Source organism: Rhinolophus hipposideros (genome assembly GCF_964194185.1).
Source record: "Rhinolophus hipposideros genome assembly, chromosome: 16".
NCBI lineage: Eukaryota > Metazoa > Chordata > Mammalia > Chiroptera > Rhinolophidae > Rhinolophus > Rhinolophus hipposideros.
Genome location: NC_138062.1, coordinates 14,560,600 through 14,577,482, shown reverse-complemented (window position 1 = coordinate 14,577,482; position 16,883 = coordinate 14,560,600). Strand labels below are relative to the sequence as shown.

At 33.4% G+C, this 16,883-nt stretch overlaps 1 protein-coding gene across 2 annotated transcripts in view; it reads left to right on the top strand.

Moving 5' to 3' along the window:
- The window catches only part of SLC7A11 (solute carrier family 7 member 11), a 142,836-nt gene that overhangs the window by 24,951 nt on the left and 101,002 nt on the right, over positions 1-16,883 (top strand). For both annotated transcript variants that reach the window (XM_081077956.1, XM_081077957.1), the window contains exon 6: positions 1,032-1,076. In XM_081077956.1, coding sequence (XP_080934082.1) covers positions 1,032-1,076 — 45 coding nt within the window. The remainder of the gene's footprint in view (positions 1-1,031; positions 1,077-16,883) is intronic.

Sequence of the window (16,883 nt, the reverse complement as noted above, 5' to 3'; positions counted from 1 at the left end):
AGACTCAACTTGGGCATTGCCTCCTCTAGAGCAACCTTCAGTGACCTGCCAGTCTGGGTTGGACCTCCCCCCGGCTCCCATGATGCTCTGTGTGTGGTCCAGCATAGTCTCCCAGGCTGTATTGTGGTATTCTGTGGAGCATACTATAATTATGAACTCCTTCAGGAGAGAGACAATGGATTTTTCACTTTCCTTTTCCCAGTGACTGACACATTAGAATCTTATCTGTTGCTGGGGCAAGTGCCAAATATGGTAGAAAATAATTGTCAGTAAACATACATCTACCCTATGACCCAGCAATCATATTCTGAGTATATAACCAAGAGAAATGAATGGATGGTCCCCAAGAAGACATATAAAAGCATATTTATGGTAGCTATAGCTGTAAGTTGAAAGTAATCCAAATGTCCCTTAACAGTAGAATGTATAGTGTTATATTCCTACAATGAAAAGGAACAATAACAAATAATGAATCACTGGTACATACAACAACATGGATGAGACTCACAAACATAAAGGCCAGCAAAAGAGCCAAGCATAAAATAATAAATATTGTACAATAGTGCTACAAGTGAATACTGGTCTATTATGATGAAACAAGCAAAACTATGGGGATAAAAGTCAATAGTGGTTGCCTTTGCAGGAGGGTGGAGGAAATGGTAGTGACTGGAAAGGGCTACTGAGGGCATCTTCTAGGGTGTTAGAAACGTTTCATCTCTTCCTCTTGTTGGTAGTTACTTAGATGTATAAATATGTAAAAATGCATCAAGTTATACATTAATATTCGTGTGTTTTACTGTTCATGTTATACCTCTATAACAATGTGAGAAAATAAAAAATAACAATTGATATGGTTTCATAGGAAATTGATTTGTCAGTACTTTTGGTTGTGGAACATTGTCATCTTGCTCTGAGTATTTGTATATCAAGTTTTCATAATTCTCAGTTTGATTTTAAATACTTAAAATTTGAAACTTTGGATTATGATCATAAAATGTATTAATAGCCTGAAATTTTATTTATGTTTTTAGGTTTTATCTTAACTTTGTTACTGAAGAAGTAGAAAATCCTGAAAAGTAAGTAGCCATATTTTCTCTGAATTATTTATAAAGAATAAAATGTAAGCTTATATAATTGAAAAAGTACGCCTAAAGAAGAAATTTAATGTGGGTTAGTCAACTTTATATTTACCATCATCTTCGTCGTTCTCTTCCCCCTCTTCCTCCTCCTCATTATTCTCCTGGGCAGATAAAATTCGATTTAATAATAAATTAGATGTAAATGAATTGATTGTATATTCTATATTCAATACTAAATTATTTGATAACCTGAAAGTATAAAAGAAAGAGCTTATATTTTAGATAACCTATTTTGTAAAAACATGCATAGAACTTAACATGGACTCTCAGCTGCCCACAGATGTTCCATAAGACATCGACTCCAAAACTTATTTCTAAAAATTCACAGGAGTTTTTTCATAACTATTCAATTAAAGAGAATAATGTGCTTAATGAATAATTAGTTATGAAAGCCTAGAAATAACCGCAGAACATTATAGGGACTTGTAAATTTGGGAGCTGGATGATTTCTTTTATTTTATGTTCTCAGGTAACACTTCTGATGACTAGACGATGTAATGATGATATATATATAATGTTTCTCAAATGAATTATTTTTAACTTAAAACTTAGAAAAATGAGTTATTTTTATGATTTGCATATAAACATTTGACTTTACAGAGGAAAACAACTTAATTTGTAGTCTGAGGAGGAAAATTTTAAGAGGTACAGTGAAAGATGTAGACAGAATTATAATATTATTTCATTCATCTTTGAACATCTACCATGTTCGAATTGTTGTGCTGGGAAGTTCGTATATGAGGAATAAGACTTGTATTCAAGGTTTTATTGTCCAGTTAATGAGTGAGATGTGTAGACAAATAACTATAACATGTTATGATTGACACCATAATATATTTTTTATCCAGTTTGACAGAGAGGAAAGGAGGAAATACTTTACTGTATCTAGGGAGATGTTGCTTATATAGAGTCTCACATGAAGAGTAGGTGTTTTTTTGGGGGGTGGGTGGGTGAGGAGAGTGAGAGAGACACTTCCAAGAAGGGAACAAGCACAAAGGTGAGTCAGTATGAAATAGAAATAGGCCGGACATCAGAGAATATGCCTAAGGGTTGACCATTCAAATTAAGGTAGACTAAGAAATTCTGGCACCAAGTATATTGGGAGATAATAAGATCTGGCCAAGAACCAGAGTAGTCAGAATTTTGAACACATAACAAAGCAATTGTGTTTAAAATGATGTTGCATTCTATCACATTCAACTGTTATGCAAAATGTAATTTAAACACGTGTAAAGGCAATTTTATTGAGAAATATGATATATTTATGAAAGTACTTTCATATTTATCACTGGAATTGAGGTAGAGAACATACATTTACCAGGATCTAGTTCTTTCTAGTATTTCTTTGAAATGACAAGCTGCCTTATGACTCTACATCCATTGATTACAGAGACATATAGGTTGTCCTGTCTTACCCATTTTTTGAGAATAATTAGTGTGTAAGTGGATACATAGAGAAAAGATTGCTCTTACTAGATTTTATAGAAAATATTTGTTGAATTTCCATTCTGTGAAAGAGATTACTATGGTTTATGACTGTCTCTTTAATTTTAAAACATTTTTTCAAAACCAGTTACCAAGATCTAATATCAGAGAGTATTTCTTATGGGAAAAAAATAAGGCACGTAGGTTTATGGATGTGACGTATAACATAACACTTATTATACATCAACGACATAGATGCAGTTCTCATTCTCTTGTAATGTTCTTTCACAGTTTAAGCATAGTTTTTGTTTGCTGTCTATACAAACATACTGTTGTGTATATTAACCATATTTTAAAATTATTTATGCCATTATTACCCCAATTTGAATTTCTGAGTGGTATGCCAGTCAAAGGTTCTCTTCCTTCCTTTCTCTCTTTCTTAATTTTAGTGCCTTAGTTTTTACTCATTGATAATATCTATGATACAATATATACAAATTCTAAAGAACAGTGATGCACTGAGTCGATGTTTTCTTTTTTATTACAAATAAATTTCCTCATCTCAAAAAAATAAGAATAATAACAGCATGTATGTCATTGCATTGTGGAAGTGAGTTAAAATGTATGAAGTACTTAGATTAGTGACTGTCAATTTTTATTCTCTACATGATTGTTTGGTTGTTGTTATTATTATTATATTCTTATTTTAGGAAGAAGGTAAATGTTACTTACATAAGAGTGTTTTCTAGGTTTCAATCTCCTAAGTGATTCTCTTTCTTCAGCATTTTTGAAAGAAATATGAGAAATTATTTCACACCATATTGAAGCCTGTTCTCTAAACTTTCAGTACTAAAATCAAATATGCATTGTAATGACCTCTCCTATTCTTGTGTAAAGATTTCATTGACGTTTTTATATTTAGAGAAAATAAATTTTCATTTTAAACGAGTTTTGTAATAAGTTAAAAGTAACTATTGAACCTCGTTTAGACTAAGATTATCAATACTGGTTACATTGGATGAAATGTTTTCATTTTCTGGAATCATCATTCTGCAAACTTCTTTAAATATTTCTAGAATACCTTTAATTCGATATTATATTGTAAGGTGTTAAACTACAGAACTTTGCAGGAGAGATTAATAATCTCTGGATTTTTAAATGAAGATAATGAGTAACTGCTAAGACTTAAGTTAAAGAAAGAAACCTCTGATACCTTTTGTTCTTTCACTCTAAGTACTCAGGTATTCAGTTTTCTCAGGGAGGATTCTGTGTAAAACTTAGCTAACACATTTATTTTCTCAAAATCAGAAAGTGAGAAATCCACAAAATTCCCTTAATGGAAAGTAAAGGTTAAATTTATACTATGTATTTATCAACCAAAGAAATTCAGGGTTCTGAGCAATTTATTCAGTATATATTTTTTTCTAAATAAATAAATAAATAAATAAATAAATAAATAAATAACATTTCCCTGCAATGTTGACAATCAGTCCAGGTCTTTTAAAAATAAATCTTATTTTTTTAAACACAAAGAATGCTTTGGGAAATATTTATGGCTGACTATAGAGAACAGATGGTAAAATTATGTGAACCTAGTCCAGATGTGTAATTTGTATTATTTCGTAGGAAGACATAGCTCCAAAATACCTTTCGTTACAAGGGAGAATAATTATAATTTCATCTCCTTTGCTATGTGCCAAGATAAATGTTTCCCAATCAGTCGCGGGAGCATGTCTCCAGGTGTGCTGCAACGTGCAACTTTCTGGCAGCTGGTGAAATGAATCATCAGCTGAAGCTACAACACCTTTTAGTATCCTCCTTCACCTAGGCAATAAATTTTTCCTGAAATTGTGACCAAATAGAAAAAGTGGTTATTAATTTAGATCAGTGAAAATAGCAATATGATTTAAAATACATAGAATGTAGAATAAGATTTTGTGATCACAGTTGTCAACCATATATATATATATATATATATATATATATATATATATATATATATATATATATATATATATGTATATGTATACATGCATATATGCATTTTTTATATATGTGTGTATATATATGTATATATTTATATTTATATACACATTATATATTTAATTCCGGTGGAAATCTTTCAAATTGCCTAACATTACTCTATGGAATAATTTCTCAACTTTTGTGATGAGTTTGACTTACAGAACAGTTCTTCCGGTGTTGCAACAAGTGAGAGATAAACTGGGAGATGAATGGAATAAAAATAACTGGTTCATGACTCTTTCTTCTATTAAGTCTCACCTACTCTTCAAAGCTTGAAAAGCACTAATCCTAAAATTTTGGGCTAAATTTCTGCTATACGATTACATTTATAATATTAAAAAATATTCCCATTGTTTTCTTATAATGTTTTCTTCTCTAAGAGTAGCTTTGGATCTATGGAAGTAGTAATCCTATAAGAGGCATTCAACATTTTTTTATGTGAAAACAGAGTAATTATCACTGAAATTTTGTAATATAACAATGTTGCATTTAATACTTATCTATAGCATGGTAACTGCCTCCACAAACGAATGTATTAAAGTAAGAATAGTATTTTGAGAGGCATGAATGTCCAAAGTTTGGACCATGTAGCTGAATGAATCCCAAGGAATATCTGAATTTTAAAATGTCCCCACCAGATGAAATGTATAGTAGTAATGACTCCTAATGTGTACATTTGTTTTTAAAAATCAAAGTGTTTTTATTTGCAAATCTAACGAGTTTTGCCTATGACACTCCTTTTGTGGCGAATGTGCAATCTATCATTGTTCAGGAAGTTACACAATGCAAAGAACATATCATTGAGATGTATAATGTTTGTAATCCTGCTCTGCAATTGATAAATCATGTCTTGTGTTGATGAAAGCCAAGAAATGAATTACTTTACTTTGACCTTGGGGGTCTGAGATTAGTTGGTTTGCCTATTAGACTTGTTTCAATGTTCTTCTCACTTCATTTAGTCCTTCTGTTCTGAGGAGTTGAAATAGTAGACTTGGAGGAAATCAGTAAAGCTTGATATCATCAGTCATTTTTGAAGAGCAGGCTATCAACATGCTCTGAATAATCAACTTTAATAGAAGGTTTAAATAATCAGAGTGTCATGTTTAATTAATACTCTGCCTGCTGCCAATTTATATTAATTGATGCCTGAAAGTCATCACACCTGTACCAATAACTTAGAAGAAGAGAAACTTGATTTGGGAAAAATGTCCGAAGACCTTTAAGGCAGTGTGTTTGTCAGACTGGTTCATAAATGGTCCACAATTAGTTATTTGCGTTCAGCTCAGATGTTCCAGTCTTAAATCCGTAGTATATGTGTTCTTATCCTTATTGACTTGTACTCAACCAGAGTAAAGGCCTGTATTAATAACTTTATACTATTTTTAAGGCCTGTTGCTTGTAGGACATATAAAACAGTTAACCTAAACCTAATTAAAAACAAAGCAAAACAAAACAATTTAAAAATCTTGCTTAAATGTGCTGCAGCAAAGTTGCATGACAAAATGTTAAATGTTGGTTTGAAATTTTTGACTTTGCATTTGGCATTTTAAAGATGCAGTTTTCAACGAGAGACAAAATCTTCCTCTTTATATGCTTTATAACTTTCTAGTTTAACAGTTACGAGAAAATAGCAAATAATGTTTCAACTATATATGTGCCGATTACAGCAGCATTTTATTTTGTGATTTTATTACAACGTAAGGTTATCGACTTTTTATAATACTTCTAAAGTTTTCTTTACAAATTCTCAAATGATATATGTTGTGAAGGTATGTAAACTAATTGTCACAGAAAGTTACCTCACTGTAAATACATGTATATAGAAAAATCTGGATTAATCAGAATTGGTAAAAGTATTTGCCAAATGAATCTCTTAAAAATGATGTCTCCTAATCAAGTTGACTTATAAAATTGAATTTATATCCCAGTTTAGAAAGATTTCTTTGGCAAAATGAGGCATCTCTTTATTAATGACAACAAGGCATTGTTAGAATTATCTTAATATGTGACAATGCTTCTCTTCAATTGTTGAAATGATTGATAGCTAAATTAAAACCATTCTACTTGGTGCATTTCTTCTGGATATATATACAAAGTTATGCAAATCCTTTTTTAAATATGTTTCACAATAGGAGTTTAATTATACTGGTGGAGCCACTGAGGCACGCAAACAAAGGTCAGTACTTGGCCAGATATCAAAGAAAAGAGATGAGTCTGTATTCAGAGAACAAGGTCACCAAGTTACTCGTCCTTGTCTTTGCTCAGTCTGAAAATTTCTCACTAATGGAACATGTGGTTGATGTACCCTGAGATCAGAATTCTTGCATTTCTCAGCTTCACATATGCATAAAAAATACATTTGGCTGAAACACAGTTTGTTCATGTAAGGCTAACGTGTCAAGTAAGTGGTGCGGAAATTATAGGATTGTATTGTAATATTTTATTGGGCAGTAATCAAAGATATTAATCCTTCAGGTGCTTTGTGGAAGCCATTTAGACAGATATATATTTTTTTTAATTTTAAGGATTCTAACCCCATTATGAGGCAAAAATTTGAAGGCCAATGTTTTTGACTGTTCTATATGCTTTCGTATAGTTATTTCTAAACTTGAATTTTAATATTATTGAAGCTTATACTTTGAGTGTAGAATCATAAACTCATGTTTAGGAGCAATAATGGTGGCTAATTTAATTTTACCCAGTGTTTTTGTTCTCTTTAATTATCCATAAAATAAGAGACCACAAGGGGTATGATTAGTAGAATCAAATAAATTCAGAATTAGAGGGGACCTTGGATACTAACTATTCTAGCTTTTCACTAGCTGCATGGATCTCTTTTTATAATATCTTTAGACAGTGTTTATCTCCTCTATAATATCTCTTCATATGAACACAAGTGCTTATCTCCTCTATATCTTTTTATATGAATTATGTATTCATATAAAATAAAATGAGAAACTGACTTTAAATTTCTTGAACTGAGCTACCAATGTTTTTTACTTGTGTTGTTGATTAGAAACCTGCTAATTTCTATGACCTTTTCAAGCTTTGATAAATTGTGGGTTGGGTGGCATAAGTAGGGTGGGTCAAATGTCATGACTGTAATAGGTACAACCCAAATGACAAATTAAATGACACACACCAGAGGTTACAGAGTCTGAATCCTCTTATCTAAAAGGAAATACTTTCTATAATCAGAAGTAGTAAGTCAGTCATTAGATTGTCTCCTAGTTTTGAGTTTACACTTTAATAACTCCCCTCATCCATATTCTCATTTATGCAAATCAGCTATCCTTTTCTATGCCTGGATTTGAAAGTTAATGATTGTCCTCAAAAGCTGGTTCATAAATGAATTTTACATTCTGAGTTATACTTGGTGAAAAGCTTCTTAGACCACTAATCTCTCATCTGTGGCCTGCTGCTTGGCATTCATTAAGATCCAGTGTTACAATTCTCACAAAAATAGGAAAATATCCCACATTGTTCAGTATGGGCAGAGACAAGATGCAGCCAGGTGATTATATTCACACTTGCCAGGTACTGAAAGAATTGTGATAGTTTTGTTCTAGTCATAGTCAAACATTGATTCAGCTTATCCGATCTACTCAGGAAAATGAGCAACTTTTGAATTTGTGTAGGTGCAAGTTAAAACTGTATTACCAATGTAAACATCTAAAATGAACCAAATGAAGTTGAGACTTTTCAGGAAAGAAAGGTTTCCTTCACTTTTATGAGCTGTAAAAATATTTACTTTCTAAATATTTGAAAATAGCCCTGGTTTAGGAAATAAAAATTCGAATTCTGTCTCTTCTTAACTAGCTGTTTGACCTTGGACAGACCTCTAAATGGCTTCTGAATCTTTGTTTACCATTTTTAAATAGACGGTAAGAATCCCTATATTATAGTCCTCTTGGGATTGGAAGGATAAAATATGTGAAATTCAAAAATGTTAATGAGCTCGACAAGTGATACACAAACACCATCTGCAACCAAAACTTGTATTCTTCAAAGATTAGACTATTTCATAATCTTTGAAAAAAATTAGAGGATTAGCATAATTGTTTCATGAACTGGGGATCCACACACATGACTTAATAATCAGTTTGAAAAGTTGTTCTGCATCATCAGCAAAACAGCCATTATTAGTAGTTAGAAGGTTCAGAAGATGATGAGAACTGCTTTTTATTTAATAGTCTCTAACCTCCCTCAGGTGGCAATACGCTCACGCATCATAATCAGAATGAATTTCTTGGCAGATTTTTTTTCCCTTCTGAACCAGATATTTGTATGCCTACACCCACACTAGGATCGTCACACTGTTGGCTGACGATGCAGGTATAATGGATGGACTGTTTGTCCTTCTACTGCAGTCACCTGTTTTTAGGCTCACTGTTTTACCAAGAAACTCCTTATGAAATCTGACAAACAAGGTTTTGAGCTGAGGGGCTGTTATCATGTATTAAAATTCCCCCCCCCACCCCCGGAAAACATGCTATTGAGTTGATACAAAACAGGAGAACGTAAGTGTTAGATTACTCCTAAATGGTTTTTATGATTTACAAATGCATAGCCTTTATTAAAACTATAAACAGTATTTTTTAAATATGAGTACTAGACGGATTACAGGGTATTTTTAATAATACGATGTATTATTTCCATTCTTCACTTGAGAAAGTTGAAGCTCAAAGCAGTGAAGGAATTTCTCAGGGCCATGTAATTAGTCCATGAGAAGAGTAGGTTTATAATCCATGTTTGATATAATGCACGGGTTATTTGTCTGGCTCCAAAGCTTATACTCTTTCCAACATGCCAGTTGGTCTCTTTGGGAGGCAAAGCAGAAGTAACCCATGGGTGTGCAAGGTGATGTAATGGCTGATTAGGAAGTAACTTTTCTATGGAAGAGGAAGTTAGATGAAAAGTAAGACTAAGAAAGGTAGAATAGAGAATTGAAGGCATCTCAGACAGGGGAAGGGCATACACTAAGATATGGCACTGTTGAGTGGTTTCAATAATGTGTAGACTGCTGTCCCTAAAGCAAAGGATTGTGAAGAGTCATAGAAGAAAAGATGTAGTAAGTGTTGATGCTGGGATATGGGGAATTTTAGTCTTCATTAAAAGAACTTTGGACCTGATCCAGTAGCTAATGGATGGGAAATGTGGGTTACAAGTTGTTGGTGTATATGAAGCAGTGTTCAGGGAAGATGAACCTGATGAACAGTGGATTTTGTTGTTATTGTTACATATATAGTTTAAGGAGAGTTGTATCCAAAAAGCCATATTTCAAACTTCTTTTATATGCTTATTTTTAATCAAAGCAAATATCAGGGGAAAGTTAATTGCCTCTTACACTTGAACCATTGCTAGAGTCAAATTAGGTGACAAATCATGTGGCAGATAATTCTGACAAATAGCACCATAATCTCCCAGCTGAAAGATACGGACTAAACTGCTTAGAGAAACAGGATGAGTCAACATAGTGTTCACATACTCTTAAAAAAATACAGCTTTGTCTTTTTTCTTTTTTAAGTGAAAAAGATGCTATAATTTATTCTCCATGCCAATGGAAGAGCAAATGAGATTAAATTAAATGAGAGTTCATTTTAAGATAAAATTTGTATTCAAAAGTGTTGAAACAAGGGAATTTGGTTAGGCCTTAGAATTCTCAAAATAGAGGTGAGAGGGATAATCATTTAGCCACAATTCTTTAGATATGCATGTTGAGAAGATGAGACAGACCGTTGCCCGAGTTTGCTTCTAGTTCTATGATATTATAGTTCTATTTTTAAGCTAGTGAATGTGTAAGAACCTAGGTGGGAAGCACACTGCACCACAGGTCTATATTATTGGGGACGGGTGTCACATGCTAGTAAGATAAAGGAAAACCTTAGTTCGATTTTAAGGTCAAATAGAAATCAGAGTTTGGAAATATTTCAAATAAGGATATGATGTCTCTAAATTTCTAAATTGTTTCAATTTTCACGTTACCTGTGTGTACAGAGTTCTCCACCACTTTCCTTTCTTCCATTCACACGTTGGCATGGCTGGCCTAGTTTATTAGTCTAATTCTTTGTCACAATTAAAAACACAATTTATTTGACCTTGAGAGAATAACTCACAAAGGCCTGGGATGTTAGAATTGGAAAGGAAGTAGCCATCAAATTATCCAACCCTTTCACTGTAAAGATAAAGAAATTAAAGCCATAGAGATGGATTGATTTGTCTATATTTACAAGTTAAAATCCTGATTCCTTTCTAGTCCTCTTTCCAAACACTTAGTGTTGTTGAATACAAATCTAAGATAGATGGATATGGCAAGATTTTAGCCTTGAAATTAGCTGGGGGAAGAATGTAATCATTAGGCGTGACCTGTATGTCATTGGATAATAGAACAAAACAGCTTTTAAAAATGTGTAAAAGCATTAACATTTGCCTGCATTCAACTTTCTAACGCTGTTATTCAAACACATAATGAAAGAGGTCCTAGGCTAGCTGAATTCAGTAATTTTTTCCAGGTCGTTTATTGAAGGTCATTGGTCACAAGATTAGAACAGAAACTTTATGATTAGGAAACGCTGACATGTTGAATATCATAAGGAAATAGCTGCTTTTTATTTTCTGTAACATTTTTACAGATATACTGGGTCTCAAAATAGTTCTGATATCTCTTTGGGGCGCAATATTTATTTTTTTCTGTATTGGTCATGTCAAACAATCAAAATCTCACTTCCTATATTCTGGCCTGAGGCAAACAAAAGAGAAGTTGATATAGAAGACACCACTAACTTTGTTTTAAGCCAGAAAATGACAAAAGAAATGAGTAAGAAAGATAGCAGGAGGAGGTCATGATTCTAAAATACAGTTCTGTAGCTGCTTCGGGGTCTGGTAGAAGAAAGGTTAAATGTGTTTTAAATGTATGCAGTGTTTAGCTATTTGATCCTCATAATGCTGTAAACTCTTGTCGAGGAGAGGTGATCAAATGGCAAAAGTTGCGAGAAATCAACTACAAATGGAACTCAATGATTCTCTCTCTCTGGGCCATGGAGCTGTTTGTTCTTATGCCAAGCCACAACCTGAACTCTGAACTGCAGGGAGGGAGAAAGCTTCAGTATGGATATATAGATGCTTTTCAAACTGTCCTGTTTATGACGCAAACCTGTGACAAGGAGAGCAGGGGTGTCCTGTTCCTCGAAAGATAGCGTGAAAACTGTTCCTATATTTGTCATTTTTATAGCAACTCCTGGGCAACATTCCCTCACCTCTCCACACTGCCCCCACGACTCCGCATCTCTCATCCAGGACCTCCTAGAAGCACAAGATAACCTGATTATCTCTGTTCTCATATTTCTTCTAACAGCCACAGCTTGTTTATTCCATTTTTAAATGGCCAGAACACAAATCTCCACCTAGGAGTTGTGGTCAAATGATCCATTCAGTGAAGGGATAGAAAGGAAAATATCTTTCTAGGTGTTCTGTACCCTACTAGAAAAAGTCAAAGTACAATGTTAGGATTTTCATATATTTTCAATAATAATATGTAGCCTTTCCCCTATATTTTAATAATAGATGGTCAAAGTTTCAAGTACCAAAAAATATGTAGAAGAAAAGTACAATCACCTACCACCTCATAATCACATCAAGTGCTCACTGTTATTATTTTGATATGTTGTTTTTCCCCTGTGTGCATGTGTATGTGTGTTTGTGTCATACATGTATGTATTGTCTGAAGTCCATGAGCTAAACATACATCTGCATTTTTCTTCATTGCCTTGGCATTACATTATACAGTCACTTGTCTGTTTATTGTCCGTTTCCCTATGAAGACCAGCACCTCCTCTGTGTCATTCACCGCTGTATCCTCAGTAGCTGGATGACACCGTGAAGATTGTCCTGCTGTCGAGATGGCTGCATCTCAGCTCAGCTCAAGCTCTTTCTATTCATCTAGATCTATCCTGCTTTTTTCATTAATGTCATTTGATTTCATTTTTCTAGAGCTTAATAACCACCATTTTTTATGTGGTGGTACAGTGTTTTATTGGGTAGATGTACCAGTATTTACTCATTTTCCTGTTAGGCATTGAAACTGTTTTCAATTTTTGTTAGCCTAACAATGTTACGTTATACACTTAATACATAAATCTTTGTATATGTTCAATCATTGTCTTAGGAAGATGGCTAGAAGAGAGTTTGTATCAAAGACAATGAATGTTTAACAGGTCTCTTTTTGTATGACCAAGTTGCTTTCCCAAGTGGGTGTGTCAGCTTCTTTTGCCAATAGCTATAGTTAAGAATACTTAATCAGCGTGGAGTGTCATTATTTACAAAAACCTTTTTTTAATTGAAAAGCAAAAATTACATCTCATTTTTTTAAATTGCTTTTTTTTTTTTTTTTTTTGTCACACATGAGGCTTAATACTTTCCCCATGATTAGTAGCTGTATGTGGTTGCCGTTTTGGGGCATGGATACTATGGATACTTGTGATTCAACAGAATTCTTTGTATGTTAGGGGTACTCAATCTTTATTATATTCTTTGCAAAAATTTTGTCATGATTTTTACGTAAGTAAATTTTCTTTATGATTCAGATTATAGAACTTTGAATTTAAATATAGTCATTTAATAACTTAAATATTTAAATTTAACTATATTTAAATATAACTGTGTTTTCAATTTCTATGTATTGCTTTTATATCACAAATCTTTCTGCATCCTTAGATCGTTTAAATCTCACTCATCTTTTCTGTTTGTTTTGTCCTGATTTCTTTTTATGTCAAAGTTTTTAACTTAATCTGGACCGAATTTCTTTTAGCATGATATAATGTAGAATCTTGATTTTCCCTCAAACTTCCCAATATCCCAGCATTTATTAGACAGTCATATTACCCCTTAGTTTATAATTTACTTAGTTTATAATACTTAACTCACATTATAAATTATAACACTTGTCATAATATATTAAGTTTTTATGTCTTATACTAAGTTGCATTTCAAGGTAATGTATTCTGCTCCACTTACCTTTCTATTGATAGATCAACTCATTACTATACAATTTTTATTATTAGGAGTTTTAATAGTCTTTTTCTGATCTGGGGGAAAGATGGCCTTAATTATTGCTCTTTTTCTCTGAATAAATCAACATTGAGTATAACGTGTTTTTATGGAGGCAGTTTTTACTCTTAGTTTTTCATGCATGGGAAGAGAATCTACAGAGTACGTTGAAATTTAAAACTCATAGTTTTTCAAGTTATCATGGTTGTATTATTCTTATTATGTAATCTGTAGTATATAAATGTATAATCTACATGTATGGCTAAATCCTTAATAGTTCAGAATTTTCTTTTTCTCTGTACTATGGTTAATTATTAACTTGGATTTTTTTTTTCTGTCAAATTTAAAAAATACTAATTATAGTAACCTACAAGGTACTTGCCAGTGATATTAGTTTTCCCTTTTTCCCCTTTTGACCTTATTTTTAACCCCTGAACACTGCTAATAGAGCACATTTTATAATGATTTTCTGTTTTCTAGAATATTTTTTAATAAAACACCAAAATATTAATGGAAATATATATATGAAAACATGCAAAAACTTATTTATTTATGATCCTTATAATTGTTGAAACTGCCTTTTAATTAATTAAACATGAATGAATTTAATTGTTATAACTGTATTTAACTAGTACTTGAATTTTTATTCCTGAGACATAATCCTTTACCACATAGATTATAAATATGGCAACACACACGGTTTCTAAGCAACATACATTAGAAATAATAAGATACTTTTTTTCTTTGACATGCTTCTTATCTTTGAACCAAATATCTATTGGAAAATATTTGAATCATGTTTTAATGCATCTCTTAGATGTTTGCTACTTTTCTTATAAAATGAGAATAGTCATATTAGATTATTTCATTACTAGCCTTTGTTTTCTCCTGGTGGTTCCATTTTACTTGGTATATTCTAAATTCATGCATAAAGTCATCAAATAACACAATTTTGTTGTTCTCTCAAATCCAGTAGTCATTCAGGAAGCTCCGTATTTTGGCCAGGAAGTGCGAGCTGCTGTAGTATACTTAGAAATGAGTTTTTCTGGTGCCCCTTCCCTTCTTCGGTGACTTCATTTAAGTCTGGGGTCCATTACGTTGGCTGCTTTCTCTAGATTGTGAGGCCTGATTTCCTCCCATGCTTCTGACACCCTGTTTGTTTGTACTGCCGACTCCCCACTGATGGCTGCCCACCGATTGTGCCATGCTGTGTTCCTGTTTTGTGGGGAAATGTTCATGTGTGGCTGCTGTGTTTGATATTAAATCTGAGATGAACTTCAGGAGGTTTCCTGCTTTTTATTAAAAATGATTTTGGCTAGGGGCTGTGTTATCCTGTTCATAAATCAGGCATTCTCAGAGATTTAATAATTTAGAATTCACATGAGCATTTCACATGAGCATTTGGGGGAATAAACATTTCTTTTCTCTGTTAAAGCTGCCTTTAACTTTCCTTTTTTCTTTTTCCCCCCCTTTTTTCTTTTCAGTGCTTCCATTTATTTATTTTTTTAAGTCTTCTTGGGAGAGGTTTGTAAAGATTTATCTCACGGTTAGGGAAATAATGTAAGAGGAAGAGTCAAAATGATAGCTTTGTTTGGTTGAAATACTTTAAATATGATGAAGTTTTGTGAGTCCCTCTCATCACTATTGGAGACATGCTTTTATTGTAATTCTTTTTTTTTCTTTTTAAATCTCAAGTTATATCTTCCAAAGTAGTTATCTTCTTTCTCTCTTTTAATGAATCATTTCTTTTAGGACATGTCCTAGAAATAAAAGGTTGATAAAAAACCAACAAACAAAAATAACAGAGGCCAAAGTGGCCGGGAACTCTTTCTGTAGGAGGTTACAAGCTACATGAAAAGCAGAGTTATCCTTGAGGGTGACAAACAGTTCTGGCAATGATTTCCCAAATGTTTACACTGGAGATTTAGAGTAAACACTTTGAGGGCACTTTGTAATGCCCAGTGAATGGCCTTACACTCTTCGTGAATCTGGTGACTATGAATACATAAATAAAGACATATGAAAAGTTTCTTAGGAATTAGAAGATGTTTTGTTTTGTTGTTTTCTCATTAAAAATAGTAGTGAAAGGGAGTATTGGGGTGGGAGTGTATTAGAAAAAGGAGGAAAGATTTCTCTGAGGGGGAGACTTTGATCGAGGCTAACTGGCAAGAATGAGGCAACCATGTGAAAATCTAGGGGTAGGGGGAGACCTGTGTTCCAGGGAGGACCCCCGTGCCTTGCCCTGTTTGAATTTTAGATTCCATGAGAGAATACTTTTTTGTTGTGGTTGATGTCTTTATCCCTTCACGTATGTCTAGCATAAGAAGATATTTGGTAAGCATTGGTTAAATGAATAAACTCTCTATAAAGGACTTTGGTAAATGCAAATGGCAATCTCCTTAGTAATATTACCACAAATGTCCTCCTGAAATTCAGATGATTTTTACAAAGTTGTTTTCAGTAAAGTTTTGATAAAGCTAAAGGCATAAAATACAGAGACTTATGAAGACAGTCCATGAGCGTCTGTGATAATACGGTCCACGCATGTTGCATTCTGGAGGTCTGACCTGATCTGCAGACCCCATTTGAGAATCTGGAAGGGTGGGCTGGTCATGGATCTTTTAAGTGTTCTGCTATAATAATCAGCTTTTTTCAGCCAGGCTGACCCTTTGCAGTTGTAGTGATGGAAGGTGATTTAATGTGCTGGTTGAAGATAGAACACCATCTTTAGAACCCAGGAGAAGAGATTAGAAGGTGGGCATCCTGTTCTCCCCTTGCAATGGCAGGCAGAACAAGGCAAAGGGAGGCCTTTCCTTCGATGCTCTGGCACAGGAACCAGTGCGCAACTGAGTTTTCAAAGTCTTCTGTTAAACAGTCTTTATGACTTAGCTTTACTTGCCAAAGTAATTGGATAATGAACTTTTAAGTGAAGTGGATTTGAGACTTCATTTGTTCAACGCCTTCTTCAACCGATGAGGAAGTTTAAGCCCAGAGAGAACCAGTGGTACCCTGGGTCCCTGCTAGTGACTGGAACATGACTAGATTCAGCCTTTACATTAAAGTCCAGAGTTTTCCATAATTTTCTGAAATCAAGTTAAAGCAGATATCAAAGGCAAAACTCCAGAGAAGAGATGTAGCGAAAGACAATTTACACTTGGGATGGTACATGTAATCATTTTCTTGGTTATAATTGGGGAATGGGGTAGAGGGGAAATATGGAAGAGAAGGGAAATTAAGCGGTGGGTGAAT